General features: G+C 34.8%; 1 protein-coding gene and 1 pseudogene across 1 annotated transcript; one reads left to right on the top strand and one right to left on the bottom strand.

Annotated features, from left to right (window-relative positions):
* Window positions 1-5,050: 5,050 nt before the first annotated feature.
* Window positions 5,051-5,779, bottom strand: LOC145016609 (uncharacterized). Its single transcript, XM_078974868.1, has one exon. The coding sequence runs from the start codon at window positions 5,777-5,779 to the stop codon at window positions 5,051-5,053; it is 729 nt and encodes a 242-aa protein (XP_078830994.1).
* Window positions 5,780-9,359: 3,580 nt separating this feature from the next.
* Window positions 9,360-10,435, top strand: LOC145016610 (cytochrome P450 76C2-like; annotated as a pseudogene).
* Window positions 10,436-11,334: the final 899 nt, after the last annotated feature.

Below are 11,334 nucleotides of genomic sequence, written 5' to 3' on the forward strand. Positions count from 1 at the left end.
GTGTACCTGCGCAAAGCAGCGACGATGACTCATTCTTTTCGGTTAATAGTTTACTTGCGGTGATTAGTTTAATTTTGAAGATATGTTAACATTCTAAAAAAACATATTACATCAATATGTATCATTCACAATGAAGATCTATCAATAGTGTAAATATATCTTTTGCGGTTGTAATTTTAGCAAAAAAAAAAAAAAAAAAGTTAAAGTAAAATGTTATAAATGATATATAAATAAAAGACAACATTATTTCAAACATATAGTTACAAAAGTTGAATTAAAAATACATTGTTATTTCTTATATCTTATATGCTCTTGTTGATATATTTAATATATTAAGCCTAGTAAACTCGCTTATCATTTTAAGTTGGCATAGGTAAAGTTACATTATATATTTTCTTTAAGAAAAATAAAATATTATTCCACTCGTTGTTCCTATTTATCTTCCTACTCCTATAAAACAATGACACATAGTATCCATTTAGTTTTTTTTTTTTTTTAATTTTGACACTTCTCTTGATCTCGTGAGTAGAAAGATTAATACGAAGAAAGGTAAGAGTTTGATTTATTTTCTTTATATAAAAATACCAATTATGATAAATGTTTTGTTTAAAAATATAATCACATTGTTTACTTCAATAAGATAATATGTTTTATAAGATAAAACAAAAAACTTTGATAAACCCAAAATAATATTATTACATCAAAGATATTCACAATTAAATAATCTTGAATACTAACGACTACTATTTTTTAATTTCAATAAAGCTTTTTGTTTAAAAATACAAATCTATTTGGAAAATAAGAAAACAAAACGCAAAAAAAGCGTAGGATTAAAAATAATTTCAAATTTATTTGCATAAGGTTAATGCCCTACGTCATAATTATGATTATTATAACTCTTACCTATTTTAAAAAACTGGAAAATAAATATATTAATAATAACATTTTTCTCAACCCCATATTCATTTTTCTGCCTTAATGTATAATTGCATATTCCTTCGAGATATCCCTATCAAACCACCAAGTTCCAACTCCATGTCAAAAAGAAATAGTTAATAAAGTAAAAAAAAAAAAATACAATCATATTTATAGTTATTCAAAAAAAACCATAATGCCCTTTACTTGTAACATTGGTAAAATTACACGGCAACAAGAAAAAAATAGCCTACACCCTTAGAAACATTTTTTTTACCAAATTTACCCTCCTGAACGGACCAAACAGACACTTTATATCCAAAATGCCTCTGCAAAGTCCATCTATCTTTATTTTTGAACTCACGGATCATAAATAAATTACAAGAATGACATACGAATTATTAGTACCAACATATATTAGCTGTTATGAAATCCTTGGGTAAAATTTCACATTCTCCATCAAAGTAAGCACAAGGTTTTTGCAATTATAACTTCCAATGGTGGGAGCTAATGCCTCGTCATCAAGCTTCGTTGGAAACCAAATTCTTATACCTGAGAAAATAACGATTAGAGAATATCTTGAACGAACATAGATGATCCCTTTTGCTATGTCATGTCTTTAAATGAAAATATGTCATGTCATTGTTGTTTGTAAATAGTAGAAGAGGAAAAATAGATAATATTTCACTGCCTGTTTAAAACTGAGAAATTACAGAGCTTAAATAGGAAACAAAAACATGAACTGAAAGAAAGATAAAAAGACAGACTAAGACTCTTGACTTTTGTAACTGAAAAACAACTTTTAATACTCTACTAATGCAGTAATTAAAGACACATGGCAGTGATTATTTTGAATCAATTAACCAACACTCCCCCTTGATTCAAAGTTGCATACTCCGAGCTGCATTCTAAAGAACTCATGTTTGGCTTGAGGAAGAGATTTAGTGAATATATCTGTTGTTTGCTCATTTGTTCCACAAAAACTCAGTTTAATCTTTCCATCAGTGATCAACTTGCGAATAAAATGGTAATGCACATCTATATGCTTCGTACGAGCATGGAAAGCAGGGTTCTTGGCCATTGCAATGGTTGATCTGTTATCACAAAATACCTCTGTTGCATCTTCTTGCTCAACACACAAATCAACAAGAACTTTTCGCAGCCATAAGGCTTGTCGAGCTGCTGCGTTTGCTGCTATGTACTCAGCTTCTGATGACGATAGAGCCACTGTATCTTGCTTCTTAGAACTCCATGTTACAGCTCCGGAACCAAAGCTAAAAACATTGCCTGATGTGCTTTTGCAATCATCTACGCACCCAGCCCAATCACTATCGCTGAAGCCAACCAGCCCAAATTCAGAAACTCTTGAATACCAGATGCCATAATTCTTGGTACCTGCTACATAATGAAGAATCCTCTTGGCTGCACCAAGATGCAATTTTGTAGGGCTGTGAATAAACCTTGATACTACGCTAACAGGAAAAGAAATGTCCGGTCTACTATGTGTCAGGTAGTTCAGACCACCAACTAGACTTCTAAACACACTTGAGTTTGTTTTATCGGATCCATCTTCATGTTGTAGCTTCTCATTGATGTTCATTGGTGTTGTTGATACTTTACCACCAGTCACATTGAACTTTTTGAGCAGGTCCGTAGCATACTTTTTTTGACATACAAAAATTCCATCTTTTCTTTGCAGCACTTCAAGCCCAAGAAAATATTTTAACAACCCTAAATCTGTCATCTCAAATGTGCTCATCATGCAAGATTTAAAATCATCAATTAAGGACTTAGATGTTCCCATATAGATGATATCATCCACGTAAAGACAGACTAACAAGAATTCTCGATTACCTTGTTGCTTAAGGTAAAGAGTGGGCTCATTCTCACTTCTTTTGAATCCGTTTTCTTGAAAGAAAGAATCAATCTTACTATACCATGCACGTGGAGCCTGCTTCAAACCGTACAAAGCCTTTCGCAACTTGTAGGCTTTATTTTCAGCAACTTTAACAACAAATCCTTGAGGTTGAGCTACATACACTTCTTCACTTAACTCACCATTCAAGAAGGCGAACTTCACATAAAATTGAAAAACAGGTAGTTGAAATTGTGCAGCCAATGCTATAATTATTCTAACTGTCTCGAATCTAGCCACAGGGGAAAAGGTGTCCTCATAGTCTATACCGTATTCTTGTGAATACCCTTTCGCAACAAGACGAGCTTTGTATTTTTGAAGACTTCCATCAGCATTATACTTTGTTCGATATACCCATTTAAGTCCTACAACATTCTTGTCTTTTGGAACATCAACCAACTCCCATGTTGAGTTTCTTTCAATGGCTTGTATTTCTTCTTTCATAGCTTTCTGCCACTCAGGTTGCTGAACAACTTCTTCATAATCGGTTGGATCTGTTGCATACAAGGCAAATGTACAGGAGTTGTAAACATCAGCCACAAATTTGAACTTCTTCGGTGTATCATCATAAGTGTCTCTCGGTGGTGGATTATTTGATGAATTGTCATTATCTGAATCTGAACTTGAAGAATCTGAACTTGAAGAACCTTGATCGCCCTGGGGTATTTCTGCATTATCTCCTGAACTTGTGGATGGTACATCTTCAAAGTTTATAACCTGATCTCTTTCTTTTTGGGTATTAGGTATCCACCTTGCTTCTTCGTTAAACTCAACATTCCTGCTTATTATCACTTTGCCACTAAGAGGGTTATATAAACGATATGCTTTGGATTGAGGACTATACCCAATGAAAATACATTTTAGAGATTTTTCATCAAGTTTTGAACGAGAATTTACCAAAGCATATGCTACACAACCAAAGACTTTTAAGTGACTTACTGTGGGTTTTCTACTTGTCCAAGCTTCATATGGTGTGCGATTCATAACAGCTCTAGTTGGAGAGATATTTAGAATATACGTGGCAGTTGCAACAGCCTCTCCCCAAAACTGATCAGACAGTCCCTTCGCTTTCAGCATGCTTCTTGCCATTTCTTCTACTGTTCTATTTTTCCTCTCTGCTACCCCGTTTTGTTGGGGTGTTTCAGGTGCTGTTAATTGCCTGTAAATGCCATTTTTATCACAAAAATCATTAAACTCATTAGATAAAAACTCACCACCACGATCAGTTCTGAGAGCCTTGATGTTCCTGCCACTCTGTTTCTCCACAAGTGCTTTGAAATTCTTGAAACACTCAAAGGCTTCTGACTTGAGTTTTAGGAAATAAACCCAACTCATACAACTGAAATCATCAGTAAGCAGGAAAAAATACCGACTTCCGCCAAATGTCTCAGCTTTCATAGGACCACACAAGTCAGCATGTACAAGTTCTAGGCAATCTGAAGCTCTCCAAGAACTTGCAACGGGAAACAACTTTCTGCTTTGTTTTCCATAAACACACCCTTCACAAAAACCAACTTCACCAATATTTGGCAGCCCGAAAACCATCTCCTTTCTGCTTAGCAATCTCAGTCCATTTACATTCAAATGCCCATATCATAGATGCCAAAGCCTGGCCTCATTATCACAACTAACCGTTAAGGCTTTATAATCTTTTGTAACATCGAGAGGGAACACTTGATTTTGAGTCATTTGGACAATTGCCATAGGCTGCCCAGATTTCTTGTTAATTATGGAACACGTGTCATCATCAAATACTACACGATGTCCACTTCTCATTAGCTGTCCAACACTCAGTAAGTTGTATGCTAAACTTGGTACAAATTGAACATCACGAAGAACTTTAGTATTACCTTGCATGGTTTCAATAGTGATTGTACCTTCGCCTTTAACTTCAATCTTTCGGTCATTCCCAAGTCGGACTTCACTTTTCTTTGTTTCATCAAGATCTCGAAATAAAGATCTTGAACCAAACATGTGATTCGAACATCCACTATCTATATACCACACACGATCTGAAACATTAGTAGTTGTAGACATAGTCATAAATAGCCTACCTTCTTCTTCCACCTTTTCAGTAAAGTTAGCTTTATTTTCATCTTTTTGCTTGGTCCAACAATCAACTTCAACATGTCCAGATCTATTACAATACCGACATTGCAGGTTGCTCTTTTGGTAACGTTGATCTGCAAAGTTTCCTCTTCCTCTTCCACGACCACGACCTCAAAAAGTGCCTCTTCCTTGCCCACGACCACCGGAAGAACCACCAGATTTTTCTGGTCTGCCTTTAAAAGAATTGCCTCTTACGTGGAATGCTTTCTCATCACCTTTTTCACTACCCCTGTTTAACCTTTCTTCGTGTGCAATCAAAGAACTCATCAACTCATCAAACGTGTAAGTTGATAGGTCCTTAGATTCTTCAATCGCGACAACAACATGATTAAATTCCTTGGTCAGGCTTCGTAGGACTTTGCTTACTATTGTTTCTTCACTAACATTTTCACCATAAGTTTTCATGTGACTGACAAGTCCAGATACTCTAGAAAGAAATACTTGCACAGATTCCTTTTCTTTCATAACCAAAGTTTCAAATTCACGACGAAGTGATTGAAGTTTCACAGTGATTACCTTTTTATCACCTATATATTCTTGCTTCAAAATTTCCCATGCCTCCGTGGATGTTGATGTTGCAGCAATACGAGGAAATATTTCATCATCCAACGCCGATTGAATGTATAGAAGAGCCTTTGCATCCTTCTTACGAGTGTCCCGCAACGGTTGATCTGGTTGAGCCGGTGCTGGAGTTGGCTCTGTGTATCCATTCTCCACCAATTCCCAAAGCTCCTGGGATTTGAACAAAGTCTTCATTTTTAGACTCCACAAATGATACTTTTCTCCTTTGAAGACTGGAATCAGAGGCTGAGTTGCAGAACTGTTGTTGTTGCTTGCCATTGCTATCTCTCTTAGGTGTTTCACTCAGTTACTCCTTTCTTTTGCTTGATAAAGAAAGAAGTGGATCAGAACCTGGAACTGCTCTGATACCACTGTTGTTTGTAAATAGAAGAAGAGGAAAAATGGATAATATTTCACTGCTGTTTAAAACTGAGAAACTACAAAGCTTAAATAGGAAACAAAAACATGAACTGAAAGAAAGATAAAAAGACAGACTAAGACTCTTGACTTTTGTAACTGAAAAACAACTTTTAAGACTCTACTAATGCAGTAATTAAAGACACATGACAGTGATTATTTTGAATCAATTAACCAACAGTCATCAAATTAGTTAGAAGTAAAAGAGATCACCAGTGTGAAAGAGAACAAAACCAAGAACACCAGGACTAAAACTAAATGCCAAACTCAAAGATGGGAAACTTAGATTCAACTCAAACATTAGCATTTCAAATAAAAAATAGAAATCAAACTATAGATCAACTGAACCTCATAAAATGCAGCTCAAGATTATCAGACCCAAATGCTTGGTCAATATGAGAATTTCACACATGGAGACAGCCATATGAGTTTAGACTGGTAGCCAAACTTTAATTGTTTTGCATTCACACCTACCTGGACCATCAATGTACAAAAAATCATCCAAAGCTCTGTTAATTTGTATGAGATAATTAAATATAGAGTAAGATTAAAAATATAGAGTACAATTAAAGAAACCCCAACTTTTTCCCTTTGACTTTAGATAGTCTTAGAAATTAATAAATAAATGACTTGAATTCATAAAATCAAAATAAGAGAAATCAATGTTAAAACCTGTAATCATACCAAACCAAGAAAAAATTTAGTGAAAAGTTAAATAGTGAATCACCTTCCGGAACTCTAAACATACACCTTTATCTGGTCTTTTTATGAACATCAATTTCATTCTTTTTTATTATTAGGTTAATATGGCACCACTACTCTAACCCCAAAGCCCCAAAGACAATCTTTTTACTTATAATATGGATCAAAACTTTCAATAAGCTTAAAAAGAAAAACTAAGAAGCAAGATAACTCTTTTTGGGACGAAAACCATAAAGATAACTGTTTAAGTAAAAGATATGTCAATACACAAAGCACTTTGGTTTATGATTGCTCAATGTTGGCATATATTAAATATTGTTATCTCAAACAAACAAAGCTCCCGATCAGGGGCAAAATGGGTAGGTTTCATGACAAAGAGAATGTAACCTACAAAAAAACAACAAATTTCATATAAAATTCTACAACATCATCAATCCAGGATGCAGTGATGTGTGCGTATATGTCTATGAAACTAAATCAACAACCCCACATCCATTCATACTATGGAGAGTAAACCTTTGAGTTAGCCACATGTCTTTCTATTACCATGAGGGGTGTAGTCAAAGAAAATCCAAGTAGAATAGATGACTTTCTGCAAACATTTATACACCATTATTGATAGATTAAATGTAGATGAAAATAAAGAATTTCTAAATAATGACTATATCTCAAGATAGATAGAAACATGCAGGGCATTACCAATGGTCAACAAAAAACATATTCCCTTGAAAGTTCTAACTTGAGACTGAGTCGAACATGAGGCTGAGATTTGAAGCACAAAAAGATGTTAGAATTGATTAAATAAAACTGATAAAAGCTGAGAATTGACTAAACAAAACAAAAAGAAAATGAGAAAATTATAAGATCGAATCTGATTATTGAGAAAAGAAGCACAAAGAGGGGTTCAAATCTGAGACTGAGAATTGAAACACAAAGATGGGCGTAAGTTTAGATACAGGGTAATAAATCAAAGAAATCCAAACCCTTTACTCATAGAACCCATATATCGTTCTCCTTCAAAGTTACTCTACTGCTAAAACTAAAAATCAAAATCAAAGTTTTATTTGAAGAAAAAAGTAAATCAACAAGATTTGGCTGTGATGTAACAGATACTCAACATTTATATGTAAAAAACATATATAAAAGCTTACTTGGTTCTGCTTATGAAGATCGATAGGGGTTCAGGTAGCCAGTGAGGCGTTAGGTCGCCAACCACAACATATGAGAAAGATTAGGTTTAGAGAGAGAGCGACAATGGTTGTTAATGGTTGCTGGTGGCGGTGGTATTTGAAGGAGAAAGTAATATCCTTCATAAGATGTTTACATTTCTTGATGTATAAAATTTATAGAATTGTATGTCGATACCATCCAAACACATGATCCAATATTACTCCTTATTTCCCAAATCGCCCCTTAGATCACTAATAGTAACCAAAATAAGCTTAAAATTCATTCCAAGTGCTTAAAAGCAACTACATGTGGTGAAACTGGAAATCAAAGCAAAAAAGCAAACCTTCACCGTCTAAATACCTTTGATTGTGATTGCGTCGGAAGAGGTGAGAACAACTGTTCTGTATTTTGGGGAAAAGCAAGGAGGATCTTTTAAGAGAGAGATGAATGGTTATGGAGGAGAAGGATGTATAGTGTAGATGTGGACCATGTGGTGTAGATGTGGCTGGAATTAGTTGCTTTGAAAGCGGCGTTGGAATTGAAGAGACGTCCACAGAAGGGATAAAGTGTGAAGAAGAAAAGAAGCAGCTGTTTAAGAAGATCATGACTCCGTAGTTAATGGATATTTGCTGAAGCACATTTAAAAAAAGTTTGAAATTTTGAATGAACCGGGAATTGTTGAGATTTGTTATTGAAAACGTGGGTTAAAATTTAATATCATTTTATGGTTTATTGTACTATTAGCTTAAAGGTTTGGACGTTTTAAAAAAATATTATTATTATATTCAATCTATTTTTAAAAAAAGTTAGATTTTTTTATAAGGTAGTATGTATATATATATATATATATATATATATATATATATATATATATATATATATATATATATATATATATGGGTAAAGTGAATATACCTAACAACTTTATATAAGTTTAGGTACCTAACTCCATAATACTACATCGGTTTGTATCATATTTACATTGTAGTTGCCTAAAGTTCTTAAACTTCAACCCCATAACTTGATTACTTCCAAAATCTTTGAACTTTCACCAATATCTTTCTTTTATATCACGTCTTTCTATCGAATACCACCTGATGGAATTCAAATCCTACTTCTACAAATGAAAGGATGTAAGAGAAATATAATGATGAATTTCCAAATTTTTTTGAAGTAAATAAAATTTAAGGATGAAGTTTAAGAACCTTGGATGATTGCAATGAAAATTTAATGCAAAATGACGTAGTTTGATAAGGTTAGGTAGCTAAGCTTATATAACGTTGTTAAATATATATATATATATATATATATATATATATATATATATATATATATATATATATATATATATTAGGGTTAGCCGAAGCACAACCACATAACTGAATGTGTTGACATATCTTTGCGGAATCCTCATAAGTTGCCTATCATTTGTAGCATAAATGATACCAGAAATTGGATATAAGATTTATGTAACGATGAACACCTTGTTGTTATGGTGGTGGGAGGTCAACAATGAGCTAGACAAGCTCGCCCGCACAGTTCTCACCATTTCAGTTCCCACACTACTTCTATGGTACAAAACTACAAATGGATATCGTATAATTCCAGAAAACACATACCACCCTTCCCTCCCGGTCCCTATGGCTTACCAGTTGTAGGGTATCTCCCCTTTATCGGCTCCAACTTGCACGAAAGGTTCACGGAGATGGCTCACCGTTATGGCCCCATCTTCAGTCTCCGGCTCGGAAGAAAGCTTCATGTTGTGGTAAACTCCATGGACCTAGTAAAGGTCGTGACTCGTGACCTAGACCAGACCATGGCGAACCGCAGTCCTCCATTAGCAGCACTAACCATCAGTTATTGTGGCAATGATATTGCATGGTCCAATAGCAACACGCACTGGCGTAAAATGCGAAAGATTTTAGCAACCCAAGTTCTTAGCAATACAAATCTCAAATCTTGTCAGAGTTTCCGATCAGATGAAGTGAGAAAACTGGTGAAATTAAGAAGTTTACAGTAAGCTCGGGACAAAGATCAATGTTAATGAAATTGCATTCAAGACCGAGGTTAATGCATGTTGTGACAAGTATGTTATGGGGTTGTAGCAAATCTGGTGATGGGAACGATTCTAGCACTATTGGAGATGGCTTCGGAGAAGTTGAGATCAAAATTATGAAGTTAGTGGAAGCCCCAAATATATCTGATTTTTTCCCGATGCTATCAAAATTATGCACTGTTGCCGGATACACCACTCCGAAGGGTACTATCGTCTATATGAATGTTTGGGCAATCCATCGGGATCCGAAGAACTGGACCAATCCATTGGAGTTCAAGCCTGAGAGATTCTTGATCGACAAATGGGATTATCATGGAAATAATTTCAAGTTTTTACCATTTGGATCAGGGAGAAGAATATGCCCAGGAATCCCACTTGGGGAGAAGATTTTGATGTATATATTAGCATCGCTATTGCACTCGTTTGACTGGAGCTTACCAGAAGATGAAGAGTTTGAGCTTTCTGACGAGTTCGGGCTTGTGACTAAGAAAAGGAAACCGCTAACAGCTATACCCTCTCAAAGATTATCTGATGCAGGCCCTCTAAATTTTTTGATAGAGGATTATCTGTCAATATATAGTTACTGTTAGTATAAAAAGAAGGTTACTTTCGTTACCTTCCCATCTCCTCATTTCTTGTAATTCTGTGTGGTAATAATATTTCAGGGAATTCTGTGTTTTCTTGCATATCATTTACTGTTCATGAGATGACAAATCAAATATGGAAAGAATGTGAAGGAAACCAAATAATCTTCTCTCGTGTATTTTTAGTCTTATGTATCGTAGAATTAAATTGATCCCTTCCAAAACAGTGTGAACATTCTTTACTGGGTCAATTTTCCGTAATCATTGTATTTACATATGTTAAATCAAGAAAAAAACAAATTTTATATGGTATCATATATAGAGGAATTGAGAAAACCCTATTATGACCACCAGCTAAAGATATTACCGAAGAAAACTAAAGATATTACCGATAAAAGAAGTCTTGAAGAAAACTAAAGATATTACCGAAGATAAAGAGTCGGATGAAGAAAATCGAGACACCAAAATTATTTTAGGAAAAAAGGGTCTTAATTCCACCGATGAGAGATTTGGTATGAATTGAGAATCAAAATGGGTTGTATAAGAATGGACTCCCCTGTTATTCTCATGAGCTAATGCAGTTATTATATGTGTTGCTGATCGATAAAAGGCTTGGATAAAAGCATAAGAGAAAGAGTAACTGACCTTAAGGGCTGGTCCTGAGCACATGCGGGTGAGCCATGGCACAGTTTCAGGGGCCCGAAAATTTAATATGTCGCTAATCTGTCACTAATCCTTCCTAATCCGTCGTTACTCTGTCGCTAATCTGTCCCTTTCGCTAATTTCTCCCTATCCGTTGATAATCCGAAATTTTAGGCTTCCTTTTTTAGTTTTAGCACGGTGCCTTCAAAAGCAATGGACTGACCTTGGTAATTGAGTTAAGCAATGGAAGTGTGTATTTTTAG

This window comes from Lactuca saligna, chromosome 9 (genome assembly GCF_052625555.1).
Source record: "Lactuca saligna cultivar CGN05327 chromosome 9, ASM5262555v1, whole genome shotgun sequence".
Taxonomy (NCBI): Eukaryota; Viridiplantae; Streptophyta; class Magnoliopsida; order Asterales; family Asteraceae; genus Lactuca; species Lactuca saligna.